Raw genomic sequence first — 22,094 nt, 5'->3', positions numbered from 1 at the left:
CCCACCGAGTTAATAGAATAATATAAAAAAATCTTTTTATATTTTACCAGGTACTATATAATTAGTTAAATGATTATTTAGCCATACTGAAGATTGTTTTCATTTAAATATGAGAATCAACTATTAATAATTATTTTATTTGTTAATCCATGTGGAATATTTTTTAAAATGTAATTTTACTTATGTGGGAGTTGGATGTTTGGGTGTACACGTATTTACTTAAAATCGCGTGGGTCACGTGATTGCGTGATGAACAATTTGAGAACTTCATGTCAGGCAGTTGTTATATTTAGACAGATAAATTCTATAGCCCAAAATAAGCACGATTATCCAATCATACTTCGAATTAATTTATATTTTGTATTTATAACCTTTAATTTCCCGTACATTTATCGTTTATCATATTTATTATTTATATTAAACGTGTGATATACAAATACATATTATAGTTTAGACTTTTCAATACAATTCGTCATAAATTAAATTTTTTTGCTTATAATTACTTATCAAGCTGATAATGAAAGTACAAAACAGTTTAATAACTATAGAAAGTGTTTAATTGGTGATGCATACAAGTATCAATCGTATAGAATACTTTAAAACATATAATATCTTTAATTGACAATAGATATATGCTTTTAATGGAGAATTATACACAGATATATGGCTACAAGAAAGAAAAATATTATAAACTTATTATTTTTTACTTAACTTAACTTAACAATAATTCTTCTGCTACACGATTCAGTAAAAATCTATGCTAAAATATACTAGGTATATAAATCAAGTTCAAATGACCCATGGTTATTTTAAGGTGAAAAGGGTTTCCACGCGTGATCAAAATGGACTATAAAAGTGAGCTCAAATACCTATAGTATTTTTAGGGTGAAAAAGGTACTCGTGCGACGCCCATTTATATAATAAATACGTTAAATAACAATTTAATAATTTAAACTTTTTGTGTTTAATATCGGCTTTAGAAATACCCGGCTAAACGGCGAATATACGCGAGTATTATAAGGGTACAAATTGAAAAACGTAAGCACTCAGATTAAATAGCCGTTTATCATATTCTCATATTGGTTTTCATGATCTTGACCTTTGATAAATTGTATGTTATTTTATACAAAGTTTCACGCAAATTAATTATTAAAAATGATTTGAATTCAAGTGTTAAAATTTATTTAGAGTTTTATCACTCCGATGCATGTACTTACTTGTTTTACGATATCTATTATAATCTTATACCAGAAAAAATGCATTAATCTCAAATTTCTGATGATTTCTACTATCAAATTTAATCTAGTTAGTACTAAATACCCATGCTAAGAAAATTGAGAATGGATTTTTAGTTTATTAAATACATACAATACTAATAAGTAACGGCGTGTATTTATACATATTATGTATTTGAATGAGTAGTCTAACTATAAGCAAAATGTATATGAAAAAATAATTATCTATAAAATTAATTAATTTTTTTGTTTATCGGAATTCAAATTATGTAGAATATGTCATCAATGTTTAGACCTGTATTTTATATTTTGATTAAAACCACCCAAAAATATATTGTTTGCAATTAACGGAGTTTAAGACAGGTTAAATTCACTGGCATTATTTTGTTTGTCATGGATAAACATAACAATATATTATAGATATATTATAATTATGATATTGTAGGTATAAAATAGGACAATATAGATACTTTTACCAATAAATTATACATCTGTTGAACAACTACATATAAGTTTATTTATTGAATGTTTTGAATAAATTGTTTATAGATTAAATGACTATGAATAAAATAAACGATAATCAAATGTTCAATAATGGTTGAATAGGTGTAAGAAATTATTACAAATACGTAACTCTGTTACTTAGTGTATTTAGTAATTGTATATGCAATCTGACATAAGGATCATGTTGAAACCGGTATTTCTTTTTTTGTATTAAACATATATTAGTTAAAAAAATTTAAATTTGATTTTTCACTTAAAATTGATTTATGACTTTTTGGTGTTTCTTTGACCACATTTTATATAATATGTATGAACAAATTTAAACAAATTCATTGTGGTTTAAATTTTAAATAAATAATTTATATTAACTATAATAAATAGTTTTAGTTAATTACTTGAAAGTTATTGTGTATTCATACAAGTGATCATCCCTTTAAAATACGTTCTGTATATACCCACTTTCCAATTTATAGAGTGACTTTATAAAACGTTTGAAGCGCTTTTTGTGTTGTAAAAATGTTTAAAAAAATTACATACACCAATGGCTTCCTGCTTACTCTGTGTAGAATTTCTATAAGAGAGACCATCCTTTTGTTTTTTTATTATCTATAAATATGTTTATATGTATTATTTAATTATAATACAAATACGTACATTATTCCAACAACAATAAACTGTGTCGCTCGTTTGACAGCAGCGACCCTAAGGGGTTTGCACGCATGGGGGCGCACGCCTCGTGTGCGTAAAACTGGGTTAAAAAATATCGATTTTTTTTACGTTGTACGGTTGTGCTTTCTCAGGGGAATTTGAAACACTTTGAACTTTATCGTATAGTATGTAGGAAGAGGGCTAAGAATAAGATGATATTTATATAGATTTTTTTTTAACTATCATCATATTTTTGAGTGCATAGACGGCCAACTTATAACTGAATTATTTGTGTTTAACTATAACATTAATACAAAGGGCTAATATTATATATGTATACGATACATCTATGTTCTCTGCAGTATAGACCACATTAAAACCTAATTAAAGCCTGAGGTTCGATACCCATGGATACAAAAGTAGTTTATATTTCAAGATAGAGGAAGAGAATCAAAGAGATAGAGAGGTTGCTTCTATTGACTAATTATAATATATCTATAGCTATTGAACTAGGACTCGAGGTGTTTGTTGGTTAGGTTAGATAGAATGCAAAAGTTGACCGCGGATTTTTACGCAAATACATAATTTTATTGAATGCCGATAGATTCTTGATTTTTATTAGAAATAAGCTCGTTTTATAACAATTAACAGTTCGAATGAGATAGAATAATTTTTTTTCTTACATATTTTTACATATTTTGAAGTAAATATAAACTTTTTAAAATATTTTTTTAATGCATACTGAATGTTTCGTATTTTTATATTCGTCTATTTACAAACATCATATTGCCAAAAATCATTTATTCTGTGAAAAATATGTTGAATTAATCGCAAATTGTAAAATAAAATAACGTAATAAATATTATAATATATAACCGATGTGTAGGTAATGAAAATTGATATGGCTTTATTTTTTATACAGTGAAGTATTTTAGTGGCTAATCGTTCTCTTTTGTTTTTTTATGATATTTTATTTAGTAGTTTATCTTATATAGTTACAGTTTTAAGAATTAATGTTGAATACAAATATGCTGGTTAAGTATTTCATTTATTTTTTATTTTTTTAATACATCATACGAAATAGTGATAAAATAATATATCATAGTTATCAAATAATAATATTAAAACATAATTTTATTATATCTTTAAATTAATTGTACATTTATAGTTATGTTTAGTATTAATAGGTAATAGTAGTATAAGTTAATAGTACTTTAAAACAGCATTCTTTTAGTCTTCACAAGACACAAATCCATACGTATTTTAAATGAGTTTGTTAAATTCAATCAGTTTTGGTTTCAATTTAATCTGCATGTCAAATATTTTCAATAAAATAGTTTAATTAAAATTTATATAAGCAAACATAGCCTTAAATTTTAACTTGACCTAATCAATATTAACTCAATCTGATATTACCATGTACGATACATAATATATACAAAGATAGGACCTCGTTGTATTCAAGTGTATTTGAAGATCATACTTGTTAGTTATTACCAAAGTGGTTATATACAATTAAGGGCGTGGTATTCTTAACACCGTTAGTTATTGCAATGATTATAAAAAAAAAGAACTAATATTGAAACTTATTGCATATAAATAAACTAATTTTAAAATTTGACAAATCACGGGTTGAAAATTATATTTTTTCCCCCCAGTAAACTTGCTTAAAATTGAAATAGTAAAAAAGTAAAACTAGTTGACGCTTTGAATAGTCAAATGTAAAAAATAGAATTAACATTATTAAGAATTAAAAGTATTAAAATGATTATATTAACGTTATATTTGTTTACGTTAAATGTTATAAATTTATATTAGATACTTAATACTTATATCTATCATAGTAAGATTTGTAATTTATCATTAATATTTTTTTTATCAAATTTTCTGTATTAATTTCGATTAAAATGTTAATATTTTTTTTTTCATAGGTTAACGACTTAATACATAGTAGTTTAAACATTTTTTTCTTCTGTACTTACTAATAAAAATTCAAACTATATAATATATTTCCGGCCCCAGAAACGTAACTATGCCAGTCCTAATTTATAAAATATAAAATTGAATTGAATTTAAAGCAAGGCTGGGCAAATTAATGATTTCTTTTAACTCAGTTAAGTTAAGTTAATATGCATCAATAAGAAAAAGTTAAAAGTTAATACAATTTTCGGTTAACTCAGTTAAGTTAAAAGTTAATAAACATTTTTTTAAAAAATTTTTATGAAGTTAAAAAAAAATTATTTTTTTTTATTTGTTATTTATTTCTTATCAACAAACAACTAAATTATAGACTATAATGCTTATAATTCATACAACATACAGTATTTCTATATTTTCATATTTTCTAATATATACAGGGTGTTTCTTTAGAGTACAAAGTGATCGGAAAAATGACATTTTTAACTAATAAATTCACAATAAAAATATTCTTTGACATGAAAACGACTGAAATAGTGAATGTAAAAAAAAAATTAATTAACTTAACTTATTTCTTAAAATGAAAAATAAATTCGTTAATTTAATGTTAATTAAAAAATAAATTTAGTAAGTTAATGAAAATCCAAACGTAACTAGTTAAATTAAAATTAACTTATTAACTCGTTAATGCCCAGCCTTGATTTAAAGTGAAAAGGGCAAATACTTAAGTCTTAAAATGTCGTGATTTAATTGTAGGTATCGTATAATACTTGTATGTAGCTAGGTTTTTAAAAGTTGGAGAAATTTTAGTTTTTAAACTAAAAAAACAAAAGCTTAATATTATATAAAAGTATTTTAGATTCCGAGCGGAGCAATATAAACACAAAAATTCATTGGCTGTAAATTGGATCTGGTTTCTATCAAGGAAAGAGAGCCAAAAGTAATTAATTTCAAATAATTTTCTTAACAATTGTGGAAAAAAAGAATTTTCACTCAATTTAATTTTCGATAAAATTGATATTATTTTAATTTTATAATTTAAGAAAAAAAATAACCGTAGATACTCGAAATGTTTAACAAATGTATAACATTTTTTATACATAGAAAGTATAAAATATTTTGATTTTTTTTTAGTTTTGTTTTATTTTAATTTTTTTTCTGTATAAAAGTCGACTAAAAACATTATTCGAGGTCAAAAAGATTGAACATTTGGCAAAAATGTCCTCATAAAATGTTTATACTTGAAAAAAAAAATTGAGTGTAGTTCTAATAATTTTTTATCTTCGTTTAAAATTAATATGTTAATAATATTTATCGAAATTGCAAATCATTTTATAGTGAAGAATTCATAAATTATTAAAAACTGAAAATTGAATTATATTTTCAACATAACTCTTGCTTACAAGAGTTATACAAATTAATAATGTGCAAAAATTATTACAAATATTGTGTACAATCGTAGTGAAACGTCCAAAGTATGTTTATGAAATTGGACATTTTTATGTAAAATAACGATATATTCTTGTCATTTATTTGTTTTCGAAAATTATAAGATTTTATTGCTATTTAAAGAATCATTTATTATAGCTACTCAATTTGAAATTTCGAATTTTTTTTTAATGTAGAAATAATAAAAATGTAAGGCTTTAATCAAAAATCTTGAAAATTGAATACAAGAACCCACATATATTTTTCTTATTTTGATTTAAAAATATTAAAAATATATTTGTAAGATTTTTATATACGTTTGAACTTTAAACTTAGAAAAAAATAGTCAAATTCACAAAAAATTACAAATTATAATTTATTTAAAAATGTATAAAATATTATATTTTATAGCTAAAGTATGCAATTTAATACAGGTTCCTCATACATTCTTATCAACAACTTATTATTTAAAAAATATTGTATCAACATTTTTTCTATACACATTTGAAAGTAAAGTTTCGATGAAATTGGATATTTAAATTAAGAATAATAATTTTAGTTATCTTGCTGTAATTTAAAAATATTTTTCTTGTAAACTTTAAATTTTTAAGTAGCTATATTTATTTTATTTTACTATACACAATGATATTTTTAGAATATTTGGATTAGCTTTTAGTTATTGCCGATCTACCAATGGCATGATCCCATTTTTAACTGTTCTACGGTCGTAAGTCGGTATTAACTCAAAAATTGGTAGTTACTAACAATAATATAATATTCAACTATTAAAATACCTAGCTAATATTAAAATATGTTCTATATTTTTGTCAAAAATTAATTCAATGCTTCATGTCTAAGATCAAATTAAATTACCTATTGATACTATAATATGGTGATTATCACCATGTAATATTAATGTAAATATAAATTTAATAAAATAAACTATTATTGTAATAACCATCTAAGAAAAGTTTACTGGATAAAACAAATATCAGTAAAATGTACGTAAATTTACCTTATCGCTAAAATTTATTAAGTAAATTCACTGAGCTCTCGTCTCTATTTTTTTTTTTTATCATCGTTGACTGATAATAACTAATATTGTGACATTTTAATTTATTAATTTAAAGCATAACAGAATAATAGTATATTTAAATACGGTGATATATTATAATCATTATACATACAAATTGATTTGGCAATATTGATATAATTGATGGAAATTATATGTCGGTCATCGGTTCAAAAAAAAAAAAAGCCATCTATCTATCAGTTATAACGACAGGCGATAATACATAAATACTAGCCGATCTTACTTTTAGTTATCGATATTCGCTCCTAAAGCCATTGGTAATTGCGCCCATCGCGAAGAATATATAATATTTTAGATTCTAAGTAGAACGATGGATGTACTTATTGATTTTACAATACCTAATGTGTGTGTTTTTTTTGTGGACGAGAATTGTCAATAAATAGTTTCGATTTTCAAAAATAGGGGTAATTTATATAGAATACAAAATTGGATCTAGTTTTTACTTTAAAGAGGTCGAACTTAAAAATTCCCGGTACTTATTTTTATATTCGCGAAAAACAAACAAAAAATTAAAGAAAAACAGGAAATTTCGACAAAATCTATTTTTTTTTATGTAACTTGAAATTCTCACTAAATATTTATATTGTAGTTTTATTTTCATCATACAATTTTAAAAATATTTCGACAATTTTTTTTTCTTATAATCATAAGAAATTTTTTTTAAATGTCGATTTGAAATTATTTGACTTGTAGAAATGCTTGAAAATTTAATACAAGGTTTTATATAAGTTTTTGAATGAATCTATATATTAAAAACAAAATTTACCAGAAATACAAATTAATTTTTTTGAGCATTTCAAGTTTAAATGTTTACGACATTATTTACGAAAATGTTTCGACATTCATCCATAAAATAATTATTTCTCCTCAATAAATTTTTAGTACATTATTGTATTAAGTAAAAATAATAAAATTAATAGTACCCATTTACCTACCTTTTTGTTTAATTTATTATGCTTAAAATTTAATTAATATATTTTTAACTTAATAATATTTTGTCAAAAATGTTATAAATATATATTTAAGCCTTATGTTTATCTTGTTTTTTTACATATTATAGTTTATATCATCTAGTTGTATAAAGTGTATTTACATCAATCATGTTGTTACACGACACGCTCTAAAGGAGTATTTATTTTGTATCCTTTTATTGATGAAAATACTATATTATGAGTTATGACGTAGATATAGGTATATTAGTATAAGTAAATATATACTATATAAGGATATATTATGTTGATTATTATTGTATAAACTACTTGTGATCAGTATACTCTTAAGCTTCTATGCTCTATGCTGTTCCCTGTAGATGCCTTAATATATGGGGTTAAATATAACCTCATAATATTTTATTAAAGAATATTAAATTTTAAAATTTAAAATCAATATAAATGAAAACATTATACTTATTAATGAACCTTGTCAAACACGGTGGAATAAATTGTGCGCGAGACTATATATTATGTATAATTACTATATTACTATAATTATTACTACTTGCATATTTGTATTAACATATTAATATTATATACCGTGGTGTAATATACTTATATGGGTACTCTTATCATAACTCGCGTGTCCATCCGCGTGTAAAATTATTACCATAACAGTAGCGGTGCAGTGGTCTCATATTACTATTTACTAATTATTATTATAACATCTACTGAATATATACTATAATATATTAACAAAGTTATTATACTCTAATAAGCAAACTTTTAAAGTATTCAAGTGATTTTACAGTATATTTAGAATACTTTTTAAATGAATTCATCAAAATATTTGACATATTATTTCATACCTACGTATTTTAAATTCAAATACTTTGGCGTCTCTGTTTAGGTTATTAATATTATATTTTTTTTTACTCAGAAATAAAATCATTGGAAATTATTCATTTTATATTTGTTACACCTTATGCCTGGTTAAAAAAAAAAAAACAATTGATTAAATTAATGGTTTACTAAAATTTAATGGACCGATTGTGCATTACTAAATCAAGTTTATGAGGCTATTAATTTATTAATGATTCGTTAAATCTTTAGTGATTGTTTATGCAATCCAACACTAGGCTTCTAAAATAAACTTAAACACTGTTGTTAATTATTTAACGTGTGTATATTGTATATATAATATATTCTAAGAAAGGAGTATTTAAATAAATTAATGCGAACATAATTTTTCACTATCTTTCATAATTATTTGTTCAGTTAAAAAGCTTAAAAATTGAATACAAGGTTCCTCACAAGTTTTTATTAAAACTATTTAAAAATAATAATGATACATAGATATATTTTTTTTAATAACTATTTCAAGTTACCAACATTTGCAAACTATTTTTTATTTAAAAATTATTATTAAATGTTCAATTTTTATTTCTAAAACTTGACAATGTATAGTACCTAAATTAAGAAAAATATATATTATGAATTATACTGCAGTAGGCTCATAAATTGTCTTCACTTAGAATCACTTTTTGTATTCAATGATCTATATGACTAAACTTAAATTTAACATTATTACACTGCTTACCTACAATTTTTATATTATATTATTAATATGTAAACTATTTTGTTATAATGTAAATTAAATAATAATAATATAGGAAAACGTTAATATCAAAATTGTTGAAAATATCAAACAAACTTAGAATATTGACATAAAAAATGTATTAAGATATCAAAAATACCAAAATATCGATTTTACCGAAATAATATTAGCTCTTAAAACATTAGTTTAAAGATATTTTCAGTTTACTAACTTATACCGGTACAAATATCATAACGAAATATCGATATAAAGAAAATACCCCTTATGTACCTATATGTATACAGTATGCTGTATGCTACTGCAGCAGCTATATATTGTTCGAGGCTTACAGTATATTTTTAACGAGTCAGCTTTGAGTTAAAACATAAAATAATTTGTATTAATAATAAACTGAAAAAAGTATATTTGAATAGTATTTGTATTACCATAAATATTTACAAAATATATTTTGTATTTGTTCTTTGTACTCTTGTCAATAATTATTTAACATATTGAAACAAATATTTAAAGTAATCATTAAGTACTTTTTGAGTTGATGCATTTCTATTTGTATTTAAATACAAATGAAAAGTATCTTTTTACAAGATTCGCATTAATAACCAGTAGTTATCTACTTGCGTGTCTGTAACATCATTACGCTCGTGTTGTTTAATTATCATCATATTTATTATACGTATTTTACAGATCAAATGGAATCCGCAGCAGCTGACCCAGACCCGTTAAGCCTAGATTTAAGCCACTTGAGTGCCGAGGAGCGTGCACTGATCCAGAACGTTATGGCCAAGGCGAAGAACATGGACGCTACCGAACCTACACCGGTGGCGCCAACGCATTCAACGATGACCAGGTAACAAAAATTTTTGACGGCACTTTGGGTGTACATTTTCTTTTTTTGTTATAAAACGAGGTAGGTTGTGGTTAGATAATAATATGTATGTGAATGTAAGTGACCAACCTAATAGTGCAGTTTTTACAAAGCTTTGACTTTAAGTCTGGAATTCGTTTGATCCTTATTGTTTGGGTACCACTATTCTTATTGTAGTTGTTTGCTATCTATTACAGTAAATTATTAGAAACACTATTCAAACGAATCATCCTGAATTTGTTTTTATTAAAATACTTTATACTTGACTTTTCCTTATAATAAGTAAGTAAAACTTCGCTATATAGAATTATAGAATTGATTTTAACTTCAGAAATTACACAAGTACACACGTACACCAAAATATCTGTTAAAAATGTTAAATACAAAATACTCCTTAATAAAATATCGTGTAGATATTATTTTGTTTTGCAAAGTACTAAAATGTATTACATTTTTGATCCAGGTAATTTAATATGAATTCATATTTTAGTTAAATGTTAGTTTTTGTACAAAATAGTTTTGTATTTTTTTGTTTTCCTGTTGTATTTAATAATTTCTGTGGCAACGAAACAAAGAAAATGGAAAAAAGATAGTGATGACTGATGAGTATTGAATTATAAAAGCCAATTTTTGATTAAAATTGTAGGAGGATTGGCCAACGGAGCGAATATGAATCGAATCCTATTATTATTGTACTGTATACTATGCAGCTGTTCTTATAAACATCATATACGTAGGTTCGTTTTATTTGTATTTCATTTTACAAAATAGATTATTGATTATTTGTAGCCACGTAGTTAAGTAATAAAATTAATTTTAAATATCTATCACCATTTAATTTAATTAAAGACTTGTACGCAAGTTGTTTAAAGTGTTTTATCCTTATAGGAGCCATAAGACATGCATTTTATTTGAAATATTTAAATTTATTGTGATATAAAGTGTAAGAACACTAGGTTTTTCCCATTATTGTTATGAAATATAAAATACGAAGAGGTCCATTGTACACTTATTAGTTATTACTATTATTTATAATTTTAATTAAAAGGAAGGATCGTACCAAAATATTTCTTATACTCGAGTAGATATATCGTGTCAATAAATTTGTGAAAATAAGGCATATTATGATAAATTTTACCTAGGTAAAATTTGGAATGGGTGGGACTAGAGAAATGTACGTCAATATCTATCAAAACCTTACATAATTAATCAGAATAACACCAATTATGTCCAAGATTGTTGGCCAGTTAATTTTTATTAACTGCTTAAATGTTGGTAATAACATTAATAATACACACGTATGATTAAATATATATACATATATACAATATAATATAAATACAATCCCAAAGTCTTTATATCAATAATTTATAAGTAGGTAATATAAAGTCTCCAGAATAGCAATACACTCATATTATTGTTATGTCATAAGTTATTATCGTGGAAAAATGTTTGAAAATAGGGCATTTTTTCTGGAGCTATCATTATTGTATTCGGAAAACAGTCAGTCGCCTTTATAATAATGTTATCTTAGAATGGTTTCCCACTTAATCCGATATACATATTATTATTCGTATCTAGATTGCTTACTTTTAACCACGGATACCGTGGTGCATTCTAACTCACTGTTGGAATTTTGTATACTATAATAATATTATACTATATTATTTTAATGTTTACGATCGCGCACACTGTAGTCATGCACAAACGAGACGTAATATTTTTCTATCGGCAGTGTTCGAGAAATGGCGACTGCGCGTCGTGCGACAGAACTAATTGCATTGTCGCAGCCACCGCGTTTTGAAAACGAATTACGGCTAAAACACTTATAATTGTTGTTTTACGACAGCTTCGAGTGGCTGCTAATTTTTTGCCGAATAGGTAGTAATATTTGTTTGCGCGTTTGTTTATTTAAACGTTCCGTAGAAAACGAAATTAAGCGCTACAATAGGACCGCCTGCTGACGGTTTAATCAATAATAAACAGCACTTAAAGTAATACAATATAGCTATAAACAATACTAAAAAAAAAAAAAAAAAACCACAACTATATTTTATGTGTTTTATTCGATTACCTACATATTACCTTAAGGGGTATAACTGCGTATACATACAAGTGGTATTTCTTTACGATTGTCAAGCGCATGCAGATATAATGAAAGCTTTGCACCTGAATCGTATTTTACTCTGGGTTTATGGTGTTGGATGTATTTATTTGTTCAAAAAACGGAGTAAAAAATTTAAAATATACGTTTGGCTTTATAAAACTGTATTATTGTATACTGTTTCGGGTTAATATAGGTTAAACATAGTTTAAGAAAACATATAATTTTGTAACCTATGTAGGTATAAAATTATATAGATTGTAAGACGTTTCTTAGAATATTATTTAATTTCATAAAATCATATTGTATATTGATAGACGATACAACTGCTAATTGTTAAAATGTGTCAAAAACAAGAAGTATTTCATAGTTACAATACCAAAAATTATTATTAAAACACTTAGTAACCACTAAATCAAGCTATATTTTTAATACATACAAAATTATATATTATCACATGTTATTTGTAAAGTAAAAATAGTCGGGTTTCGGCCATTTCGGGTTAACGAGTATGATTTATTCTATAATAATAACAATAATAATAATAAATGTTCGAAATGATTGTGGGAGGCGCGCAATTGAACGAAGATTATCTAAGATTTTAGATTCTGAGCAGAGCAATATATGTATAGATTTTTCAACGATGTGTATACTGTATATTATTTTTGTGTGTTTATATACAGTAGTCAAAAAATGCTTCGATTTACAGCATTCAGGATAGTTCTGATAGCAAATAGTATCTAGTTTGTACTTTAGAGTAGTATTAATAACAACTTAAAATAAATTATTGTACATAATTTGCAATATAAAAAACATTACATGAAATATACTTGGTGATAAAGATTGATAAACCGTCTCCGCTCAGAATCTTTTTTTCTGTATAATGATATATTATTGAATTCAAATTTAACACATCCATCACAGTGACCCACTCGATTTCTACTGTATAGCAGTGTGGTACTCACTTGCCTATACTTTTTCTTTTTTTTTCTATGTAACTATTTTAGATTTTCAGTGGAGTGGTGAATTTATTGATTTTACAATGATGTATGTGATTTTTTGTGCACATTTAATCGTTTTTATATACAGTAGGAGTTGAGTGAACCTCGTCATCTTGTAAGCACTGTTATGGATGTGTTAAATTTTAATTCAATGATGTATTATGTATACTATGAAAATACGACACTGAGCGAAGACGGTCATCATGAACACAAAAATAAATAAATAAAAATAAAAACGCACTTCAATCACCATCACGCTCAAAATATACAATTTGTATAGACTAGCCAAACTAACTTGCGTTGCTATGGAATTTTTTGAAAAAAAAAAATAATATTTATTTATTATTTTTTTCTTAAATGAACAGCAAAAACCAATAAATTTATGTTTTAATGTTTATAGAATAAAGGCTTAAAATCTAATCGGTCGATTTTAACGGAAGTTTCAGAAATTGTTTTTGGAAATATCAGAATAGTTTAAATTGTAGTTTGAACAGTGTTAGGTTATATAATATAATAGTGTAATCAATGGATTATCCAATATCCATCCCGGTCCAATTAGATTACAAAGTTATGTACGGATTTGTGCACGAACTATATATATTACACTAAAACTAAACTACAGAGAAGATAACACCGTATTTAAATTTTTTATTTTTATTTTTTCTTGGGTGAATTTAAGTTTCTATGATTAATATGTAATAAAATATATTTAGTAATATAGGATGATAAACTATCTTCATTCAGAATCAGTTTGATTTATCATTGAATTAAACTTACCACATTCATTACAGCGACTTACTCATTGACGAGGTACACTCAACACTTACTATATAGGTGCTATGCTATAGTGGATACCTACTAATTCTTTTCCTTTTTTTTTTTGCAATGGGGGATAGTATGTATATATATATACATATATAATAAATATTATGTAATAATCATTTTACATTTTTGCCAATGGTAACTAAATTTTTACTGTCAATAAATTAGTTGGAAAAATAATGTAATGAATTTCACAATTTTTAGTATTTTTATTTAGTTTATTTGGTAACATGTCTGCATGGCTTTACTCTATCCGTCCAATGATCTTCAACTCTCAACGAATGCAAATTATTCTAATATTCTATCATAAGTTTTGTATTGTTTACGTTAACAATTTTAATTATCATTAATGGTTCTTTTAAATTTTTGATTTTCTAAGCTAAGTCTATAAAATGTATTTGGTGAATTTAAATGAATTTAAAATCACATTCACTTACATGCACGGTTATATTTTTAAACCGTAAAAGTATGTAATATACATATAGTGATTAGAAAAATAATTTGTAATGCCTCCCCGCAGGTCTGAGTTAACTTTCTTTAATTTTACTGATCAAGCATAAATTATTGATATTTAGCTAAAATTATTTTTCGTTTAGGTTTTAACCATTATTGTCGTATGTTATATAGAACGACGCCGATAACGTCGTCGTCTCGCAGTGAAGTCGTCACTAACGGAGGTTATGCGTCATCTGGTAGTCAAGACTCTGGAGCCACGTACTATAACGTTACTGACGGCAAAAGTGGCGTGCAACAGCAACAAAACCCGTCGTACCAAGACCGTAACGTCTATCAGCAACAGCACAGAGATGTCAATAGTGGGTCATCGTACTTACAACAGCAGCAACACGCCACTACTCCTGCGTACCAGCCATCCGCCAGCGGTTCATATCAGCAGCACAGCGGTTACAATTCGGCAGCGGCGGCAGCGGCCAGACGGCATATCCAGCAACGTGGTTTCGACGACTACCATCAGTTGTCGCCTGAGGAACAATTGTCACCCGTGTCGCCAGAAAACGAGGTGTCCATGCCGTATGGAAGTGGCACTAGTGAAAACTCACAGCAATACCACCATCAGCAACAGTTGTTGCAGCAACAACAACAGTTACTACAGCAACAGCAGCAGCAACAGCAACAGCAACAGCAGCAGCCAGGAGAGCGTTCTGGGTCGGATTCCAGTGACGACGTAAGCTTGGCCGAGTGTCTGGCCGGCGGAGGTGTCGAGTTGATGAACTTGCGCCCGATGCCTATGTTGGACGAGAATGGTCAAGTGTTATTAGACGATGTCGATACAGCCAGGATGCAGCAACAGCAGCAACAACAACAGCAGCAGCAGCAGCAGCAGCAACAACAGCAGCAGCAACGGCGCGAAGAGCAGTATTGCAGCGAGCAACAAGTGTACTACGGAGGCAATGCGACGACCGCCAACGCCTCGGACGTTTATACCATACCCGAGGACGAGGACGAGCTGAGCAGTCCAACGGGCGCGGACGGTGTGACAAGCCTCCGAAAGCGGCAGATGGCTAATACGTTGACCGGTCAGTTTATTATACTTGAATGATTGATGATGTATATCTATTTTATTATACAGGGTCTTCTAAATTTCATGCAATACAATTGGTGTCTATTACGTAAAAACCAATATAATCTCAATTCCCTACCATTTTTGTCACTTGCAATTTGGAAGATCGTGTATAATCATGTATATCGTGACTTGCTTATAAAAATACTATGTATTAAATGGTATAATATCATAGTGATCTGCAGTAGCAAAACTCTAAAACCTTAGTAAAATAATAGTAAAAAAAAGGATACTCCCTCTTCTACCACTTATGCTAAGTGTGTCCATAGACATTTTTGCTGAGGAAGAAGGAACTAAATCGAATAGTCTTTGCTGTTATTTTTAATTGTTTATCATCAAATGTATTTCATATATTATTATGTATTTGTTTTGATAGGACACCATATTAATGCATAAAATAGGAAATTAAAATACATCTAAAATAATAAACAATTGATTTATTCACTATTTATAAGCAAAGCTTGTGTTAAAGACAAAGAGTTACTAACTTATAATAGTTATACTTTAAAATTAATATGAAATACAATTAATTAATATATACTTATATAATGACAAGACAAGTTTGTTTTATTCGATTAAATTTCAGATATATAAATATTGCTAGATAAATAGCTTTATTAACATTTATATTATTATTTATTCGTTGATATTTCTTAAAACTATCATTTAGAAAATGTATTGAAGTACTTATTAAACTATTATGACGCGTTTTTATATAGCGCACCAATACAACGATGACCAGATATTTTATCTACTAAACTTATGGATATATTATTAATGTTGATATTTAAAGTTCTTTAAATTTGACGTTTTTAAACTAAATTAAATTTTTTATTTTATAAATTACAGCACATAGCTGACGTAACTATGTTGCCGCATTGCTGATGTTGAAACTATAAATAGTTTGAGTTTTTGATAGTGTAAAGAAAAAAATAGAAAAGTTATAACTACCTATGATGTAATAGAATTGAAAAAAAGTAATTTACATTTTAAACTTAATTAAATTGGAAAATTTGGAATTACGTTATGATTAAAGTATCAAATCATAAAACTTAACATAAAAGTAATGTATCGTTAACAACCTTGACAATGTTTAATCTAAAATATAAATAATTTTAAATGTAAAAGTATGAAACTGTTTAATGCTTAGTAATAGTATCTTTCTAGTCCAATAATGAAATTAATTTTGATCGTTTTGCATCCTCTTTTTTTTTTTTTTAGCTATTTCTGGATTGAACAGTAGTTCAGCGGCGATTAATTTGCATCATCAGATTGTCGATAACGAGCGGTTTATGATGAAATACGCTGCTGCGAATTCGGGTAGCTCGGAATCGCATCAAAAATCTAAGTTGTCAAACGAAGAATCTTCAGCAACGTCCGTTTTTTCCGAGCAAACCCGATCGAAAAAACTCAATCAGTCGTCTACAATACAATCCGGTATGACTATTATAGTTACAACATGTGTATTTGTATTTTATAATACACATGTATCATTATTTTATAACAATATAATAATATTAATGAAAATATATTAATACATATTAAATTAATGTACCTTCGCTAGATAATTATAAATAATTAGTACTTTAAAAAGTCTATACTTTATCATATAAGTGTGCTTACACTAATTCTAAATACTTATTTATTGGATATAAATATTTAGTTTTTATTTTTTTTATTTGTAAACGGTACAATTTGAATTTGGATATGTAACGAATAATGGTATCTCTCGAAACCTCATTTCAGAAAAATCAATAAGTACAAAAACTAATAACATCGGGAATTTAATAATTTTATTTGTTGGTTAGGATAAAATTGTGTTAAGGTTATTTTAATAAAATATGTAATTGGGTACAATTTCTTTAAATATTTCACATATCAGAAAAATTGTGTTTACGTATCTATTAGTATTTTTACTAATATACTAATACTTATTGGTGTAATTTAAAATATATATCCAATATAATTGGTAATATACATATTACCAATATTTGTATAAATATTTTGGTTAAGATACATTTTAACTTTATTAATTTTTTATTCCCAATGTCATCTTTTTTTATAAATTTTATAAAATAAATATATTATTATTATTATTATTTTTATTTATACTAAATAATAATGTTAAATATGAGTACATATAATTTAGTTTAAGGTAACAAATTGAGATAGACAATGTGATTATTATTATCAATTTATAGTATATATAATTAACAATCAACATTAAGCAACTATATTGAATCATAAAAAGATCATATTTTGTTGGTAATTAATCTAATTTAGGTATATAATAAATCATAAAAATTGTATAGTTTTTTTTTATACATTTTTGTCTATGTATAATATAAAATATAAATAATTTGATCTCCAGACACCGGAAGAAACCATGATCAACGACGCTTTATTAATCGCGTAGCTGCCTCTTCGACGTGAGAGAGATATTTTGTAGACGTTTAGTTGTGTTTATACATAAACCGTTTATGTCAAACCTTGTCATAACATGATTTAAGTTACTTTATGATTTAGCATAATCCACCTGATTACAAATTTAGTTACATAATTTTAAGTCGTTAGTAAACATTTTGCGTCAACATCTTATCTAAAATTTAAATACTCAATTATATGCAAATAAAAAATAAAATAACAAAAACAACATTACACATAAATGAAATCTTTGATGTATTTTAGAGGTATCGTCAAATACATATGATAAGAAATAAATTAATTTCTAGTATATACTGTATTTTGGATAGAAAATAAAAAAACCAATTTAATAAAGAGTACAGTAAATTAATAGCTAAAACTTTATATTTGACTAATAATATATTTCAAAATTATTTCCCCAGTATAAAGATAAATAATAAACATGTCCAAATCGATATGACGTGTAAATTATATAATTTATTCCAACAATTTCCATATAATTTATAGGAATTTGTTACGTGTTCCAAGGAATTGATTATCACTAAATGTTTGTACAATTATTATAAATTCCATTCAGAATTTATGTATGTTATTTACTTTACTATAACATTTTAGGTGTCTTACAAAATAATAAATTCCGGGCTGGCAGTGGGGAAACCGTTGTTCAGCCAGTAGTTGTTGCTTATGCCCAAAACTCCCCTTCGTACTACAACGGCAGTAACAGCAGTAGTAGCAGTAGCAGTAACAGCAGCAGGTATATAATACATGACAATATTATGCAGCTGATTATTAGCGTCTTAGAGTTTCTACAATGTGCCCAGTTATACACCGGTTACGATGAGGGTTGTGTAAAATGTTACGAAGACACGCATGATAACACTTAAAGTTATTGTGGTTATTCAAATGTTGTTTGCATTTTAGATTTGCGTCGGTTGACGGTGATCACAATAACATATCGTCCGCGTACGAAACTACGGCGGAAAATTGCGTATTCCAAGATGACGTGAGTACCTATTGCCTAAATAATTATCATAAAATTTTCTCATATTTAATTTTAATTAATATATTTATTATTATTAATATATAAGCAATAATGAATTTGAGTTCGGATTTTAGGGCAATACTAATAAGTAGGTTAGGTTAAAAGTTAATAGAGAATTTATTTTGTTTATAACACTTTTTTTTATCAATTTAGTAAAGTATATGGCATTTATTCAATATTTTTGTTAAGTGTTTCATTGCATTTTTTGTCACAAAAAAAAAAAAGAACCGTTCACTCCAAACATAACGCAAAATATTTTTGGACATAAAAACCAAATCGAATTGTAATAAAATAAAATAAAATAAAATTGAAAACAAAATAAATTAAAATTGAATTCAGTGAATTCACTTTGGTTAAAAATAATTACGTTAATAATTACATTAACTGAAATCTAAATGTAACTAGTTAAGTTAAAAAGTTAAAATAAAATTATCTTCTTAACTTAATATAAACATTTAAACTCGTTAATGTCTACTTTTGATGGTTTATAATTTTAGATATTAACGATTTATATTTATTATTTATTATTTATTTCAATCAATAATCGGCGCGAATATTTGTTACAACCAAATAAGTTTATCATTAATCAATATGTTTTAAAAAATTCAATTGTTTTGTATTATCAAAATTTAGAATTTTAGTTAAAATTAAAAATAATGTTACTAATTCTTATGTACGTTAGGTTTTATTTGACGTATTTAATAATAATATTATATTGATCTTAATATGCCTAACTACTATTATACATCTAAATTTACTCCTATTTAATGTTAGGTAATTAGAGTTTAAAAGATAAATAAACAGTTTTAGTTTGGTTAGATTATTAATTTCATTGTTGTATATTTTGTTTTCGATTAAATAAATCTTAAATACTCATGAGCTATATTATATATACCTACCTAGTTTATTTAATATTTACCAAACACAGAGATAGAATAAGGAAAGTCGGAAGGGTTCTAAGGCTGTCTTAAAAGATTATTTCATGGGATGTTAAAACTATTTACCACTTCTGCAGGACGAAAATCCCTAAAATAATTCACAACGGTGGCAAAATTGTTCAGATAACGAAGTGCGTTGGTTTTCTATTTGTTTTAAATTTATATAAAACAAATAGAAAGTTCACAAAAACAAATAAACACATGCGCGACTTATACTATACTAACCTGTAACCTTCTTATTATAATAATAAAATATATAACACACTTTTTGTGTACTGTACAAACAAAATAAACAAATATTATGTTTGTGTATGTAATAAACAAAACACAATTGAAATTTCATTGTCGTAGGCAAAATTATAGTCTCTAGTTATTCGCGATTTTCAACATTCCCAGATACCTAGCTAGTACTTGATATTGTAGATATCTGCTGATTATTGCGAAATATTTTTAAAATCAAGAACCAAAACACCGATAAAAATACTCGATATATTTGAAAAACATATTATTTTTAATTCGTTATTCACTTGTATTATTTAAAGTATGTAAACATTGTAATTAAATATTCTTTCCTATGAGACTATAAATATGTGTGTTTGTGTATTAGACATAAGTATATAACATTAAAATATTACGTTTATCTTATCGTAAAATATAAAAATATGTAAAAATATTAAAAAACGTATTTAAATGTCAGGTAATTAAATTTCGTCTTGTAAAAGTTGCGTGTAATGTTATACGTCCGTATGAACTTTGCGAAAGAATATGGTTATAGAAAAATAGAGAATAATAGCCAATAGGTACAGAGATTTCGACTGAAGCGAAATTTTTTTTTTGACTTAATCATAATGTCTTTGTTGTATAACTATATTGTCACTAGTATTGTAAAAAAGGGTAGTGCACTCAAGATTTTATTTTTGGGGCAACATATCACTGATGATATCTAACTACTTATACAATATCATCAATTGCGGGCTGTGCACTGCACGTGTATTCATATTTTATTGTTGTTGTTGTTGTTGTTGTTGTTGTTGTACCTACGACAATTTCGCTCTTGAATATAGTTGGAAAAAACTCCCGAATACGATCGAATATGCAAACTGTTGAATCAGCCGATTCGTGCGGTTGTGGCGGGTGGACATTCCGATTCGAAGACAGGCAAAACTGAACAGCAACGGCTACAGAAGCAAACCAGTCGGCACCAGCAGCAACAACACTTACAACGGCAACTTAAGCAATTGCAGCACAAGACCCAGCAGCAACAACAACAACAGTATAACAGTATGCTGGGCCGCGCGCTGTCGTCTTCTCAGCAAAATCGGCAGGCGGGCGTGAACAACGTCAATAATACGTTTGGAAACGTTCAAACCGCGAACCGTAATCGGACGAATTTTCGCGTAAGGGTATATCATAACGATCGTCGTCGTCGTCGCTATTATTTTTAGTGTGTTAGTTGAGTAGACGACAATGGTGGTGATAGTGGCGCCAATAAAAGTACATCTTTAAGTAGTGTCGGGCTTTATTGTAAGGGTTTCTTTCAACCGCACAAATAGAATTTACGTTATAGTAACTCGAGAGGGGTTGCAATGCAACCTTTGTTAATAATCCTATACCCAAAAATGTATACTCTATTTTAAGCTAAAAAAAAATAAGCCATTTACAACTTAGAGTGAAATTTTATAAAGCATCTACGCACTATTGTAAATTATTTAGGTACTCTATTTTCATTTTAAAGTTATAAGCATAGGTTTTAGATAAAATGGGTAAGTTATACCTGTGGTTAAGTAACCCTGTAGATATACGACGCTAATGCAATTATGTATCGTTCATTATTTTAATTTGGGTTAGGCTTAATAAAGTCGTACAGGAGAGTAGGAGACGATTAGATATTTATTCTTTACATAGCGAACCGTAGGTATATTGTATATTTAATACATGTTTTTA

At 26.5% G+C, this 22,094-nt stretch overlaps 1 protein-coding gene across 1 annotated transcript in view; it reads left to right on the top strand.

Moving 5' to 3' along the window:
* The window catches only part of LOC113559143 (mediator of RNA polymerase II transcription subunit 12-like), a 79,035-nt gene that overhangs the window by 19,525 nt on the left and 37,416 nt on the right, over nucleotides 1-22,094 (top strand). Inside the window, 6 exon segments of the mRNA XM_026964759.1 lie at nucleotides 10,060-10,222; nucleotides 14,795-15,702; nucleotides 16,968-17,183; nucleotides 18,786-18,924; nucleotides 19,092-19,173; nucleotides 21,215-21,547. Coding sequence (XP_026820560.1) covers nucleotides 10,060-10,222; nucleotides 14,795-15,702; nucleotides 16,968-17,183; nucleotides 18,786-18,924; nucleotides 19,092-19,173; nucleotides 21,215-21,547 — 1,841 coding nt within the window.

Source organism: Rhopalosiphum maidis, chromosome 3 (assembly GCF_003676215.2).
Source record: "Rhopalosiphum maidis isolate BTI-1 chromosome 3, ASM367621v3, whole genome shotgun sequence".
NCBI classification, from domain to species: Eukaryota; Metazoa; Arthropoda; class Insecta; order Hemiptera; family Aphididae; genus Rhopalosiphum; species Rhopalosiphum maidis.
Note: the sequence above shows the minus strand (reverse complement) of the source record. Positions and strands in the feature narration are given on the sequence as shown.